The sequence below is a fragment of the Pyrgilauda ruficollis genome, unplaced genomic scaffold (assembly GCF_017590135.1).
Source record: "Pyrgilauda ruficollis isolate IOZ18807 unplaced genomic scaffold, ASM1759013v1 scaffold150, whole genome shotgun sequence".
Classification (NCBI taxonomy): Eukaryota; Metazoa; Chordata; class Aves; order Passeriformes; family Passeridae; genus Pyrgilauda; species Pyrgilauda ruficollis.
In genome coordinates, this window is record NW_024513655.1 from 644,458 (window position 1) to 661,648 (window position 17,191).

Consider the following 17,191-nt stretch of genomic DNA (forward strand, 5'->3'; position numbering starts at 1 on the left):
TCTAGTGCAGTGAAGAGACAGAAGGTAAATAACATTAAGATTTGGGTAGAAGATGCCAGAGACAAGATCCACAAGGTGGCACAAAAGAAACGGTACAACCAACTGTGGTACCAACTTTTCCCTACATTTCCCTGTGGAAATGACATCTGGTTAATGAATGAATGTAAAAATGAAAACTCAACACTCAAACATCTGTCCTTTCATTAAGCCACAGAGAACACTGCTAATAAGTACCTGACTTGTATTTCAGCTCTAACAAGAGCAAGGACTGATAAAGTGAAGCTCCTTCAATGCACTGATCACAAATAAAAGTTCCCATTCTCTCTAAATTGGAACCCTCACCTGAATTAGTACTCTCACCTGAGGAATATGGACTGCCCTGTTGTCAAATATCTGTCAAATACATGTCTGGAGCAGAAGTCTCATGAGAAGCGGCTGAGGGAGCTGGGAAGGGGCTGAGCCTGGAGAAAAGGAGGCTCAGGGGGGCCCTTGTGGCTCTGCACAGCTCCTGACAGGAGGGGACAGCCGGGGGGGTCGGGCTCTGCTCCCAGGGAACAGGGACAGGAGGAGAGGGAACGGCCTCAGGCTGGGCCAGGGCAGGCTCAGCTTGGATATTGGAGAAAATTTCTCCATGGAAAGGGCTGTCCAGCTCTGACACAGCTGCCCAGGCAGTGGTGGAGTTGCCATCATAGGAGGGATTTAAAAGCCATGCAGGTGCAGCACTTGGTGACACAGGTTAGAACACATAAAAGTAAAGGACAGATTTGTTAAGGATGAAGTGTAAAACATTCCCTGCTCTATGAGAAACATTTGGTATATTCGCAATGTGAAACAGATTATATATTTCTAGCAGTGAGTATGAAAAGTCAATTCTGCATCCTGCTTGATGGCACTGCAGGGCATCAGCTGGAGAAACCCACGCACCACAGCAACATCCAGGAAGCTCTGCCCTGGACAAGACACCTCTATGGAAACTAGTCACATGCATATGAACAAACTCTGAGGGTGGTAGGGTCCTGGCACAGGGTGCCCAGAGAAGCTGCAGCTGCCCCATCCCTGGAAATGTCCAAGGTCAGGTTGGACAGGGCTTGGAGCAACCTGGGACAGTGGAAGGTGTCCCTGTCCACGGCACGGGTGTCGAATGGGATGATTTTTAAGATCCGTTTCTGCTCAAACTGTTCTGGACTTCTGTGACACCAGCTTCAAGTCATGGGCCTTTAACAGCAGGATCACAGTGACCTAGTGAGTTTGCACAATGTACTTCAACTGGCACAGCCTGCACTGAGCCACCTCGCTTCCACAAAGCAGTACATATTTACATATTCACCGCTTCTATGGTTTTCCAAGAAATGAACAAAAGGTACCACCTGATGTGGGGACTCAAACAGGCTGTGAACATATGGGGCAAACAGAATAGATTCAAAGTAGAATATTCTTAACTGTACAGACTTTACTGGCTCACATGGATACAAGCAAATTTGTGAAGTGCATGGTTGCTTCCCACACACTTTAGGAAAAAATTCCAGGCTTCAGAGGAGCTCCTCCCTCATCCTGTGATCTGATGGCCAGAATTTTCAAAGTATTTAATAAAAGAAAAAAATTATTTTATTCGGTTTTCTTTTATGTAGAGGCTAAGTCCACAGACTTCAGCAAAACTAAAATTAATAATAGTGAAATTTGCTTCCTTGACAGCATAGCCACGTTTAAAGAAAATTGGTTTGTCTTTGTTTATTTTAAAGGTATCCAAACAGGAGAGGTTCTACAGTGGCAGTGATTATTTTCTGTAACATCTTAACACCATGTAATAAGAATATTTTGCATACCAATCATCACTAAAAGCTGCTCTAGACACAGGCAGCATCTTTGTGACTGCAGCTATCACACATCAGTGGTGAAAGTAAAGAGTTAAAGAATAATCATTATTTCTTTGGGTTTTAATCACTTTGTGTTTGCAATCACTCATCACAGTCCAGAGTTTCTTCATCAAGAAGTTAGTTTTCTGTAACAAAAGCTCTTTTCAGTAGAGATGGGAAAGAATGGCAAATTGAGCAGTCTATTAATCAATAAAATTTCATCATTTTCATTGACTGCAGATTTTTATTTCTGGCTTCTTACAACCAAAAAGCAGGATCCTGCAGTCAGCAGGATGTTTTTGTAAAAAACATTACTTCCAAAAAGAAAAGGAATGGAAAAAAAAGAAAAAGGAAAAAAAAAGTGGCATTATAAATAGGATTATTTTTTAACAGTTGAATTCAGCTGCCTTACTTTAAATTTACTAACAATCATTCTTCAGCAAAACCTTAATTATTAAGACAGTGAAGGCTGTTTCCTGACAGCAGCCAACTTTGAAAAATGTGGTTTTATCTGCTTTTCCTTTAACAGCACCACAATAGAAGATGTTTCAAAGTTTCAGTGGCTTTTCTTAAAGTACCTCCACATAACAAGAGAAAGCATTGTGCCTAAAAGCTGCAATTATAAACAAATTCACATCACAACACCTGCCCTTAGTATGGTAAGAAAAAAACCCAAACCAAAGCAGACAAGTACCCCTCTAAAAAAGGACAGGGGAAAAAAACAGAACAAGCAGCTTTCCTGACAGTTTTTTCCTCATAGTAAGGCCTTTTTTCTTTGCCATTGAACACAAAACAGAAGAACCAGCCCATTTACTAAATTCCTACTGTGGGAATGCTGATTTTAATGAACTAGTTGGAGGACAGACATCAAAGAATATAAGGCAGCATATGATTTATTGCACCATTTAAAAAATGTATCATGTTAAGGCAACATAAAAGCCTCCCATCTTTATGTCTTTCCATTAAAGGCCCATGCACATTATTCTTGAACCACCAACTCATTAATAACTCTGGGGAAGGAACAAAGCAGAACAGTAAATATTAAGCACATGATTTTCAGCAAGTTCTGCTTTAGTTAACTTCAAGTTTTCCATCAGAAAATAATTGTAAGTAATACCACCACTAAGGAGGAGGTTGCATTCTTGGTAGCAAATCACAGAAAAGCCAGACAAACACAAAGTCTGCCTAGACTGGGAGCTAACACTCCAAAGCAAACCTCATAGCTCTTAATCCTGACAATAACTAAAAAAATCATCCAGAAAAGCTGTACTTAATTTTTCCAATAACCAAACCCTATTGGATTGATAGGGTAGTCAACTAAAATATAGAAGTGGCAGATTTATACAATTTTAATTCAGGCGCCACAAGCCCATTCTGCGCAACAAATAAGGACCTGTGAGGGAAAAAAAAAAAAAACATGAACATGCAGGAGTGTGAAATTAAGGTACCAAGTACTTCCTAATGGCTGGAACCAGAAATGTCTCAGTAGACACTTCAACAGTATCTGCTTAACATGCATGATTTGCTTTATGGAAGACGATATCACAATAAACCTTTTACAGAGAAAAGCATAAACCTAAAACTAAACTCCTGGAAGCTGTTCCTTGGACTGTCATTTATGTTTGTACCACTTATCTGCTCCCACTCCTAGACTGTGAGAGGCCCGGGTGGCTTTCTTTATGTGCCAGATACCCAGGCTGGCTCTGGCTGTTACTATTCACTCATGCCAAGGGAGTCTCAGGCAGTGAGCAGGGATTCACCATCAGCTCATTTCTGATTACTGACAGCTGATAGTCCCTCTTAATATTTGCCTAATTATTAAGAAAATCAACAGTATGAGAGGAACAACAAGCAGCCCAGATGGGCAGAATATTAGACTCCTCGCAGCCAGCTCTGCTTTGACCACACTCTCCTGCTCATTTTTGGATGGCAAAGCAGGTTTAAGCAATCCCACCTTTTAGCTCAATAGGCTGCTGTGCCCCGAAAAATCAATCCCTCATCATGCCTGAATTGTTTTGTGGTGCCAAGCTATGAATCACTGTAGGGAATTATCTTGGCTGAAAAAATAAACACTTCTGCTGTGTTTTCCAGATAGATTAGCTCCTAATTAAACCTACAGAAGAACAAGATAAACACTGGAAGAGACAGTGAAAGGGCAAGAGCATCTTGCATCAATGTTTCTGATAGATACACCAACTTTGCAGTCAGCAGCACTGGTATTTGGCAAACTTTCCCATACAGAAACAAACTATTCCATACAGAAAACTACCTTGTGTTCTTCACAGAAACAGGCCAAAAAGTCAACAGGACTGAAAAAATAAAACTCAGTAAAGAAGGCATGGCTGAGGAAATGAGCAATGCTAAATAATTTCACATGGAACCAGAAAAAAGAGAGATTAACACATTCAGTCAGGTAGAGGTCAGAAAAAAAAAAAACAAAAAAGAGAACCACGAAGATGAGACATGGATAAAAGGAGGAAGAGCTCAACCAAACAGAAAGGGGAAAGCGAGAAAAGGAAAACAAGGACAAATAAAGAAATACAAAGTGCCAAGACACACAAAGCATAAGAAAATGAAGACAGCAGAGCACAGAAAGTGGTGCTATTTTAAGATCTGGTATCATGTCTTCATGTTTCTCACAGTAACAAGACAGTAATTCCCCATCTCTCAAGCCAAGGCAAAAAGACTACTGTTCCACAGAAGATCCAGCTCTGTTTGACACCTGGAATCTGCTGCACCTGGACTAACTTGGAACAGCTTCTGTAAAGCAAAGCACTATTCACAAGTTCCTAAGCAGAAAAAGCATACATGGAAAAGTGTTAAAAACCCCACTTTCTTACACACACTGATTCAGATTTCCCTTGGAATCCTTCCTTGCAGATACTGTTTCCTTGCTACGGCCAATGCTTCTTGACAACAAAGGAAATTTGTCAGGCATTTGCTGCTGAAAGGAGTAAATCTATTCTAGCCCCACCACTTCCCCACCTTGCTGATTTTTGATTGGATTATTTGGGTTTGGCTGATTACTTTTCCTACCAACATGAACTTTTCTATCATGTTCTCTTCTAATGTTTTTCTCTGCCTCCTCCCCTCACAACAGAATTATGTCCAAAGCAGCACCCTTTGGGTGGAGGGAAGATAGCCATCTTCTCCCTGGGAATGGCAGCAGTCCCACCTTTGCAAAAACTTCAGAAAACACCTATTTTACTCTAAAGTATCACCAACTGCCTCCAGAAAAAAAAAAAAAAAAAAAAAAAAAAAAAAAAAAAAAAAAAAAAAAAACAAAAAAAAAAAAAAAACAAAACAAAAAAAAAAACCAAAACAAAACAAAACACTTACACAGCTCCCAATCACAGCTCCCAATAATACTTGCAAACAGTCACTAGTTTTGCAACTGACAAACAGAAAAAATGAATTTTAAAAGAGAAGAAAACTGTAAAACTCTGTCCTGTATGACAGGTGAAAACTGGCTCCTTTCCACAAATCACAAACAAGCATCTTGCTCCTGACACTTAAGCCTCATTACAAAAAGAGTTAACTTGGTAATTTGGAAGATTTCAATCTCAGAAATTGATATTGACCTCTATTGTTCCATTCCTGCAGGCAAGGTTATCTGATATAGACAAATGCTGAGGGTGCTGTGCAGCCAACATAGTCCGATTTCACTTGCCAATGGTTGTCTCAGGTAGATGCAACTAAATGGGAAATTTCTGTTTCCTTCCAATACCAAGCTGTAGAAAAGATGTCTCTAAAAATATTTCTTCTCTAGCTCCCAGGCAAGAGCACCATCTGGTGTTCAGCTAATTAAAGCTTTCAACCTGTGTTTGGATCTTTTTATTGGACTGCTTGTCTTTTTAATTATGTTTTTTGCTTGAGGTTTTTTTGTTTGGTTAGGTTTTTCCTTTGTTGACTTGAGTTTTTTTTACTCTGCACTGGATCTGAAGTTCATGAAACAGGCACAAAAAAGCTGCAAAACAAGCTAAGATAAACTCCTTAACTTTCATGGGGGAACAAAGAAAAATAGAACAACCAAAAGAAATTGGTGGGGTTTTATATGTAATTATTATTTAACCCAAACAACAGAGTATTATATAAGTTCTTAGAATACTGTCAGTCTTATTAGTCATGGGTAGGCTGTAAATAATTCTTGTCTTCAGGGATCTTAGAGGAAACACAACTGTTTGCACACTCCCAGTTCCGTACTGCCCTTTACCAGCTTTACAGCCCTCCACAACATTCTCTCTTCTTCCAAACCCCTGGCTATTCTCTCCAGGCAGAAGCCAAAATACTTCCTCCTCGTCCTCACTCTTTACAAAAATAGCACCTAGCAAATGCCTCCCAGTTATTTATCGTAACCATTTCCCATTCCAGCTGCCTGAACTTTCACTTACAGAGAAGCACCAGTTTTGTGCTGTAAACTGTAAAAATAGTTTAAGTAACACCTGAAGGTATTAATATCAGATTGTTCTTGCAAGACTGATAATCAACACACAGGCCAAGGAATTTAGCAATGGAGTTGGGTTAATAGAAGTTACAAGAACTTAAATTCTCTACTTCTGGAGATGTGGTATGAATCCTCTAAAAAATACTGATTTTATTTATACGCACACCACCTTCTGGAATGAAAATGCATTCAAAGTTTGAATTTTAGGTATTTAGAAAATATTTTTATGGAGAATACACACCAAATTTCTTTTTAAGATGCAAAGAGGGTGAAAAAAAAAAGCCATACAGAGTAAGCAACACAAAAGCTAACCTACAATTAAATCATACAAGAAGTACAATTCACTCTAAATTGAGAGGAAACACCAAGTGTTGGAATCTTCAGCAAATCCAGTCAACCCAAAGGATATACCAAAGGAAAAGAAAGCTTCCTAAAACAAGGAAAAAAGGTTCCCCCAACACTACAGACCCTATTTATGATCTTTACCAGGAGAATGAATAGCAATTACAGCTATTATGAAGAAGAAAGAAACCCACAGGAATGGAAGAGGTGGTGGAAAATGCTTCCAAATTTAGAAACAACAGCCTATTTTACACAGGCATTTATTCCTCTGCTACCTAAAACAGGAATAATTAACATAACCACTCATTTGCTTTCAGACTGGTCCCTTCTATAAACATATTATCAAAGCCAGCTCTTCAACACCCTCTTACCTGTTTGTTGGAGTGGTGAAGCTAAAAGACAGAAGCTGATTCCAGAACGGGTCGTTCTCAGAGATGGGCTCTGATCCTGACAGTTTCTGTAAGTACTCATTTTCTGGAAGTTCACTGATGCTGCTGCTATTCGCTCCCATCTTCTTTATTTGGCAAATGCTTTCCTAAATTTTCATTTCTTTGAGGGGAAAAAAAAAAAAGAAATATTTTAAATCTTTTGCACAAGTAAGGAATATGCAGACCTTGTAAAGCTTTAGATCACTTTCTTGAAAAATTACTGAGATGTAGGATTCAGGCACATAGGAATATGTTAGAAAGATTTCCTTTCAACAAACTTAAGACTATAACATCTTTGGTCAAGAAATATAAAAGTTTTCGTGCTATTCCTTCAGTCATCATCACACTTGTATTTTAATAAATTATACTCAGCAAGAACATTGCTTCACAGTTATATCAGTGACAAGGCTGCTCACAGTGGAGAAAACTACAAGAATAGAATTCACAATTTTAATGGGGATGCCAAGCTGACCTACTATTCAGAAATACATTTTCAAACTGAACATGCACAGATAGAAAATTACTACTTCTGCAAAGGTGCAGCTAATTCCTGTGTGCCACCAACAATCTACATCTTTAAAGTTCCTGCCTTTCCAGAGTAAGCGCAGCTCTTATCATGCTGTTATCAAGTAAGCAAAGGTACTACTGACCGACCATACATGAATCTCCTGACCTCTGTAAAATAACATGGTTCCTTCCAGGCAACTACTTCAATGGCAAAGAGCCATAAAATGAACACATCAGAAACACTACTGCTTTTTGATGGAACACTGCAGAAGCTGACACTCCAAACCCTCTTATTATATATGTTCTCCTTGATCTGTGTGAGGAATGAGAAGTTTTAAAATCTTCATGCTGCTTCCCATTTTTATAAAGAATTTCATTAACTAAGAGAACCACCACAATGCTATCAACTACGTGCCAGGTATGACCCCAAGCACTTCACATCTTTCCAGGGCATCAACTTCAATAAACTTTTCGGACAAAATAACCGTGACTCATTGGTTTAAAAGCTGGTATGAAAAAAGGCATCGCCATCAAGATAAAAGGGTTGTGCAACATTTACTGTAACCTAAATACTCGCTCCTGCACTGGCATAAGACAGAAGAATAGCCACAGCTGTATCAGAAGATGTAAACTACTACCCAGCAGCAACTTTTCCCTTGGTTTCTACAAAGATACAGATGTAAAGTATCAGATACAAGATATCAGATACAAGGATCTGACCATGCAGATACTCTTAAACTCACCAACTTCGAAGAAACAATTACTTCCAGAAAAGACACTTCCAAGCGCAATTAATATTAATAAAGGACTGCGTAAATATGAAGAAAGCTCACTGGAAACAAACAGTAGAGACAACAAAAAGCTGGAACATTAGCAGCCATCATGGAAGTTCTCTGAAGAATTCATATTTGAGATTTAAAGCAACTGCAAAGCACCCAAATATGTCAGAAACAACAAAGGTCCAGCACAGTCATAGAGTAGAATACAAAATATTAAAAAGATCTTTAAAATGTGAAATCCTAAAAAAAAATAAATAAATAAATAAAAGGAAAATTGTGATTATTTTCTAAATTTTATTTGTAGGAGACTGTACAGGCAGGGACACCTTGCACTGGACCAGGTTGCTCCAAGCCCCGTCCAGCCTGATGTGTTTGCAACATGTTCAACTATTGTAAAAGCCAGCAATAATGCTGTTGGCCCTGGACCTATGCTTTGACACAAGCCCCGTCCCTGTGCCTTTAAAATGATTTAAAGTCCCTACATTTAAACCTTTATTTTTTGGAGAAAAAACAAGTCTAGTCTCTGTCTGCTTCAAGTTCCCATTCTCTGCTCATGTTTTACAGCTTACTTGCTCCAAGACAAACAACTAATGGTGAAGAGCACCAAGAGGCAGCTGGAGCCCTGCCTTCAAATGCCTCCACCTTCACCTGGAACTCTTGAGTTCTCCATGCCAGAGCACTGACAGTGCCCAAAACCCTTAGCCTGTTCTCTGAAAATGAGTCACTGTATTCTCTATTTACAAGCTACCCTTACAGCTCACTGCAGCTCCCAAAGCCCCCATATTTAAACCACTTTCCCAGAAATATGACAGCAACTGGAACAGGTTTCTAGATAATTCTTGAAAAGCAGTCATGATTGCTTTCCAGATTTCCTACAGCATGCCAGCAGGTTCAATACCATTAAGACAAAATCCAAAACAAAGAGGGCTTTAACAGCAAGTCTTAGCAAAATTTTTTTGTCTGTTTTCAGAGTCAGTGTCAAATCACAGCGCCTAAGAACGTGCCCAGTTCCACAGCCACACTCCCAAGCAACATGACAAGCTGTGGAGCCCCCTGTGAGCCCTCCAGCCCTAATGCCCAGCTGGCTCCCTCCAAACTGCAGAGAACATTTTTCATTCCACAAACCTTCCCCAAAGTGATGGAAAAATAAGGCACTGGCTGATTATTTTCTCCTCTAAATGAAATAAATATCAAGCCATCCAAATATCAAAATAATCCTGCTTGTTTGAGCTTTAAATACCTGACAGTAGTTTGCAGATAAGGAGAATTGGCGAGCTTTGACTTCCACTCATTCAAGAGCCAAAAAACCTTGGAGCAATCAAACAAACATACAGATTTTTTCTCTCTCTTATAGCCCAGGTGGTTTCTTTCCTCTCCTAACTACATTGCATTCACTACACCCCTCTGAAGTAAAAATCTCAGTAAGTTCTACTCATCCTTCCTGTAGATGACTATACCTACAGACACACGAAGCTAACTCCTTCCATCAGGAACTTGTGTTATCCCGAAGCTTGATGAAGTGCTCAGCAATGACTTCATGATGCAGCCTGAGCAGCTTCAGCTCCTACAATCAGGACCACAGGCCCTGCTTTACATAAGCAAGACATTTCTGAACTGGAGGAACTCCAGCCATCAAATTACCCAGGAAACAAGTCTCTCCTTCAGAGTTCATGAACATACTGCAGGAAAAATGTATAAATATAATTTAAAATAGAAAAAAAAATCAACATTTAACTTCCAGGCATTTTAACAACAATAACAGATTAACCCAAATGATTTAACTTAGTTGATTACATGCTAGTCATGATCTCAAATACATTTCCAATTCAGCTGCTACTAAATAATATTAAATTAAATGACAGTCAAATCAAATATTTCTTTTAGAAACAGCTGCCTTTAGCTGAAACGATCACTCAAATAAAACATATAACCACTTAAATGTCCACACTGCTTTTAAGAGGCACTGCTTCTGTGCCTGCATGCTCGTTAAGACAGTAGAGGTTCAAGTTATTGGATAATATAAAAGGTTCATCACTACTTGGAACACATTTACAACATTATGCTTTAAGCAGTATTTAAACGATTTATTTATTTATCCACAATTTTTCCTTCAATTTCATAACAGCCCCCACTGCACAGAAAGGCTGCTCCAGGCGATCCCAAAGAAACTGCAAAAAACAAGGTTAAACAGCTTCTGCTTCCTCACATGCTGAAGTGGGACAGCCACAATAAACACCACATCACAGGAAATTCACTCCAGGAAACTCAGTCCTCACTCTAGCAGTAAACTACCAATGAAATCTGATTTCCTTTCCTTGAACTACGTCAAGTAAATAAATGCATGGTTCATTAAAATAAGATTTTACAAAAAGCCAATCTACTTATCTGTCACACCATCCCCCAACACCCCCCCACAAAAAAAAAAAAAAAAAAAAAAAAACAAAAAAAAAAAAAAAAAAAAAAAACCAAAACAGACACAACTTATTAGCAACTAATTTAGTTTAACTCAGTATTATTACACTCCCAAAGAATCACAGCCTGGTCTGCAAGTGTCATTCTCTATTAAATCCAGCATCTGTTTAGCCCCAGAACTTGGCTCCACAATGCAGCAGTAGAGGCTTTAGAGCAACACAAGGGAGTTTGTTTTGCACATCAGGACTCATTCCAATCTCAGATTGCTAGGAATAGGCATAAATCCCAAGTTTACTGTTTCTTCTAGGAGATTTTAGTATTAATTATTAACAAGGCTTACAAGAATATAATTTTTCATCTGAAAGAAAGTTAAAAGCAATTCAGCAATACATAGATGCCATGTATGAACTCCTAAGTGTAACTCAAGGTACAGATGTGTACTGTTGAACTTGGGAAAAAATTTGTCATCCTCTATATATCTTTTATTCAAACAAGTTTAGACAAGTAATTAGAGTTCCTTTCAGGATTACATCTGCTACTGGTCTCACAACTTAATTGCTAATGCTGGAATTTTATCTGTCCAGTACAGCCAGCTGCCCCCTTCCAAAACTATGCTTGCCATGATCATGTGGCTTAGTCTGCAGACATCTTGAATAATACACATTACATACAGCTGTGGGATTTTTTTAAATTACTGCTCTAAAGTGTAAGAATTTGAGATGGTCATGCACACGATTTTACAATGTCATCTGAGATCTGGTCACTAGATTGAGTCCTTAATACAATTACATGAAAATACTGAAAACATCTTAAAACCTAACAAAAATTTATTTTCTATACATAGCAGGACTCTGGTTACTTTTATAGTTTGCAGCTTTATGAACTATGGACATTGTTTTCTTTCCAAGCAAAGGAGCCACAATCACTGTAAAGATGAGAACATGAGACATAATGCTGCTCGTTCAGTATTACCAAAGCACTACACTGAGGTTTTTGGCTGTTTCCTATTTCTATCCAAGAACTGCAGGTTTCAGGCTATCTTTCACCCATGAGACATTAAAGCATCTCACGAAGTCCTAAGCTAAATCTTGCCACAGAGGTATGAGACTACTGAAATATATTTACACATAATTCTCCATACAACAGAGAACACAGAAGTTAGATTAACAGTATGTATTGTTCAACTACAATATTTGAATTTTACTGTCCGCACAATATATTTGAACTCTGACTACTCAGTTGTGTTACAGTAATATTTCATAGATTCATAGAATGGTTTGTTTTGGAAGGGACCTTTACCTTCCACTATCCCAGGCTGCTTCAAGCATCATCCATCCTGGCCTGGAACACTTCCAAGGTGAGGCAGCCTCAACTTCTCTGAGCAACTTTGCAACCTTCCAGGCATGTTAAGTGTTTATTTACCTGCACTGCTTGGGGAACCGTTTTGGGGAACTTTTGGTGCTATTAAAAAGGCTGAAAAAATCCCGCAATAAATGAGATTCTGTCTTTCTACAAGATAAAAAGCAGTTACACAAATACTTCATTCACAGTCGGAGATCACTCACTAATTTTCACACAAAGAGGTCCAAAACTGTAAGAATTTTGGTTTTACCAATTAAATTGTAAGATTTTGCTAGGAAAAACTAATGATGCAGAAATACCTGGCAATAACAATTCATGCCAGTAAAAGAGATCTTCAGGAAAAAAAAAATCTTGACAATCCTCAGACTTTAGGAATTCTTGCCGTTTTAGATCAGAAAAGAGCATTGAAATAGTCTTTGTTTTCAAAGCATGTTAACGAGTCAGAATATTCCAGCTACAACTTAATGCTTAGCAATCTTCAAACAATATCAAACCACTATTAAAAATTCTCTGTTACATCAATTAGCCACAACCAAGCAGCCTGGGAGATTTCAGAATGAAATAAATACATCCTTCAAGACCAATCAGAAAAGCTTCCTACTGTTTTTAAGTCAATGAGTTACGCAGGAAAGACTGTTTATGTTCACTTTACACTGATTTGTAATTTTCCTCCCCTTTTCTATTGCCTTTTTGGCAACCATTCCTTTCACTCCTTTCTTCAGTTCCCTTTACCCACCCCTTTTATTTTTGCATGCTGAAACTGTTCAGTTACATACCAAATCTCCTCCCCCCTCAAGAAAAAACCCACCAAAACCACAAAAACCACAGTTTTATGAGAAGTAGCAGACAGGCAAGCTGCTTTTATGACAAACACAAAGTAAGTGCTCTTTTAGAGAACCTGGTTGACCATGACGGGGTCTATCTTTGCAGCCTGGGGGCCAATACCATCTCTCATAGTTTTCTAGATAATCCTCTATTTCTCCTCTACCCACAATTCTTCAGACAGTGCCAAGTTTGATGGCAGCTGTCAGGGATCATGATACAACCCTCTAACCTGTCTTTCCAGTAGCCCAGCACACCAACTATTCACCAGGTACCAAAACATCTTCCTGTAAAGCTCAGCACATCAGGACAGACGCACTTTTGGATGGCAGTAAGAAATGCAACAGAATTATGAAGTGGTCCCCACAATGCCTAAGAACAAGAACAATACCAAAAAAAAAATCTTAAGGTCTTTAGGCAGCTCTGAACATAAATTATCTGACTTGCTCACTGTTTACTCAGCTGGATGAACAAACACAGCATCTCTTTTGGTTCTCCTGCTCTGATCTAGTGCCTTCCCCTTCCACACTAAGGACCTGAATCAAGCAGCAGTGCAGTGACATCAGAATGGTCCTTCTGGGTTCCACTGAAGCCTGAAGAGTCTTGCACGCAGCAGAAGTGACCAATCTCAACAGATTTACTGCAGGCAAAGAAGGCCCCTCACAGGGAAGGCAAGCAGCTGAAAAAACGAGTGACGATGCTGTGTTTTCTGCTCCAGTTCCTTTTCCACAACATTTTCGTGGGAGTCAGTCACCAATGAAAGACTAATTCTGAAGAGCACAATCTGCTTCCTTCATGTCCCACCTACGGTACAGTTGTTCTGCTCACAACTGAAGAAGGGATTTTTCAAAACCTTCATGGTGAGGCAGAGTATTTCAAGCAGAAGAATTCCGATGTGAGTGAGCCTGGATGCTGTGGTGCTTCCCCAAACTGCTCAACAAGGGATGCTATTGTCTTTGACAGCTCACTCTACACAGTTTGTCACATTTTAATAAAGTGTTCTGAAAGGAGATGACAGAAAAATGAAAACTTAAATTCTATAAATGAGACTGAAATGTACTGATCGTGTTTCTCAGCGCCATCTCAGAAAACTAACAGTTTTTCATACACCCTATAATATCTAAACTCCAGGTTACTGGTGATCCACTCTGTCAATTTCTGATCACCAAGTCTAATGATTTTGTTAAGCAGATGCCCACTTACAAATCTCAAAATGCCTTACTTCAAGTGAACTACTAGTCATCTTCACAGGCTGCCTTCAAAGCTGTGTACTGAACTGGAAGTACTGACTCACAGGAGGACAAAAACAAGGAGGACAACCTTGCTCAAGCTGCTTTTCTCTACAGTTATAAGAGATCAAAAATAATTTACAAAAAAATGCCACTCCAACCTTTCACCTCACAACAGAAACTTCAGATACAGAGTGCTCCAAAAAATATTGAAGTTACGTGATAGCCTCGAACACCAATATGCAAATACAGGCTTGTGGCAAACTAAACCCCAAAATTATCATATTTCCTCCCAACATGTATTGGCCTTTCCATTAGCACATACCCACCAGTGACACAGCTAACCTACATGAAGCTTTTTGTCCTCTATTCCCCCAGTCACCATGCTCTGGCAGGGCAGGGCAGGGCAGGGCAGGTACATGTCAAACCTCTTGAGGAAGCTTCTGCTGAATCCTGCACGTGAAATACTTTTCTGTTAAGAAGTTCAGAGAGCTCCTGTTTAACTGTTACAGGTAAATAAGAATTAGAGCATTTAAGAACTTCTTTGTCCAATTTACAAAAAAAGCAATTTAGGCAACAAAACATATCTCTAGTCCATTAATACAAAATCCCACAAGATCACTTAGGGAGTCCTCAATTTTGTTCATTTTTAGTGCAGGCAATTGTACACCCATACTAAAACATGCTACTTGTGGCCAAATCTCCCTTAAGGTTCAAAAGACTCTTTATATATAAAATTTATCAAGAGTTCACAAAATTTAAAGATACAAAAACTATAAAGATCACTTTTCTGTTGAAATTCCTATATAACAGGTTATGAAATAAATACCGCACCAAGCCTACCAATTTGAGAGCAGAATGACAGCACCAGTTTTACAAAAACGCCCTGTCACAGAGGGGAGGAGAGGTGGTGTGCAGGCAACTATGAAAAAAATTAATTATGAAGAAAGGTACCTCTATCCTTGCTCTTACAATCCCAACACCCCAAGAAAAGGTCAGCACTCAAATACAGCTAGTGTTTTTTGGAGCACATGCAGAAATAAATTCTTTAATCCAATTAGTAAACACTGCCAGAAGGGAAGAAGGCTGGGTCAAGCACACCTTGTGATTTCTGTGTAAAACACCTGTTACAAAACTATTACAGGTAAGTAACACATTTTTCAAAAGTTTCAAGAAGTGAAAATTCAAATACTATCTCCACTCTCTGCAGTGGGCAGGTATTTCTGTAAAGGTTTTGTTTGCTCTCACCAGTGAGATGCCTGCTGCCAGCCAGGACAGGTGTGCTGGAACTATAAAATGAGAACAACAAACTGAACTTTAAACAAGAATATCAAAGGGATAAGGAGCTTAAAAATAAAGACAAATGAAGAATATGCACAACCCATACTGAGACCTGCCTTCACAGATTAGGAACAGACAGCACATCAGAACCAACATTGCTGGTTTGACATTATCTTCTTCCAGTGGCCAAAAAGAGACAAAAAGACCTTTTATTACCACAAACACAGCAATGGTTTTCAAAAACAGTCTTACACCAACTCCCTGAAAATCTATGACGGATTATAGTGTTGAAAAATTTGCTCAATATGAGAACACTTTGATGACTTTGTCCCTTTCCTCTGTTTTAAAAAAAAAAAAAACCCCAGCATACCTACCCAAAAAATCAATTTATAGTAACTCATTGTTTCTACCATAATTTAAATGGACAGCTGGGTTGGATATGACACAAGTCAGACTAAACACAGATTGATTTAATAAATCAAGTAGCTTCAATATGGAAGGGATGCTAAGATTACTGTTACACATAAGTATTTCCTCCCTACTTCATTATCAGACGTAAGTAACACTTTCCTAAAGGCCAAAGTAATGTTTCAAAAAGATAATTCAAACACCATTTAACCTTCAAACAGATGCTCAGATGTTCATTAAAAGGCCTGCATTTGTTTCAATATTGGTATATTCTGTTATATGTAAAAGCTTATACAACTGTTTTGGTATCTGTGCTCTTCCACAGTTTGGGCATTAACTGTATTTCTGCAACAGGATTATTTGTCTCTGCTTTTGAAGTTTCTCACAGCTGAAGATCTAACTACAGCATAAAAGAGCATGTTATACAGAAAGACAGTAATCATTTTATACTATATTACACATCATTATTTACTATATTATACAACATTATTTACATTAAAAATATTATATTAATATATTATATAAAATATATTACCTATCTTCAGGATCTACTGTAAATTCAGTTATACTTGCCAGGGTGTGGGATTACTTCAAGGTGCAACAGACTTTCCACTCTAGAGAATACACTTTGAAAAATACTGTTAAAATCATTAATCAACTACTGTGGCATCAGTTCAGCAGCCACCAAACATGATTTCTTACTTTTAGTGATTTTTGTCAGTCATCAGCATGCCAAAACATCTTAAGGTCTTAAAAACACAGCATGTCAGAAAATGCCAGAGGGCAGGGACAGATTTTGGCATCTTGGGCAGGAATTGCTGGCTGGCAGGGTGGGCAGGCCCTGGCACAGGGTGCCCAGAGCAGCTGTGGCTGCCCCTGGATCCCTGGCAGTGTGCAAGGCCAGGCTGGACAGGGCTTGGAGCAGCCTGGGACAGTGGAAGGTGTCCCTGCCCATGGTAGGGGGTGGCACTGGGTGATCCTTTAATGTCCTTTCTCACCCAGACCAGTCTGGGATTCTGTGATCTCTGAATCTTCCTCTTATTCTGATAAAACCACTGGAAGGAAGCACCAAATCTACCTGAGTTTAGCAGTAACTTCCTACAAGTACTTTTTTTACTAATTTAGCAGGAAATATGAGGGATTAGAAGCTCTGCTAGTAAAATATCAGCATGGGACTGTAAGAGGAGGAGCTGAGGGATGCTCCAGCCAGGTGACAGTGCTGCGCTGGGTCCATCATTCCCGGGCTGTCCACGGGCCTCTGCTGATGCAGCAGCAGTGGGAAGAGAAAACAGCCCATGGAAATGACAGCAGGAGGCCCTCCCAA

At 39.1% G+C, this 17,191-nt stretch overlaps 1 protein-coding gene across 4 annotated transcripts in view; it reads right to left on the minus strand.

The window, feature by feature from the left end:
- The window catches only part of DYM (dymeclin), a 206,112-nt gene that overhangs the window by 187,682 nt on the left and 1,239 nt on the right, over positions 1–17,191 (minus strand). For all 4 annotated transcript variants that reach the window (XM_041461668.1, XM_041461667.1, XM_041461666.1 and 1 more), the window contains exon 2: positions 7,011–7,188. In XM_041461668.1, the coding sequence (XP_041317602.1) occupies positions 7,011–7,150 (140 nt within the window). In that variant the 5' untranslated portion in view covers positions 7,151–7,188. The remainder of the gene's footprint in view (positions 1–7,010; positions 7,189–17,191) is intronic.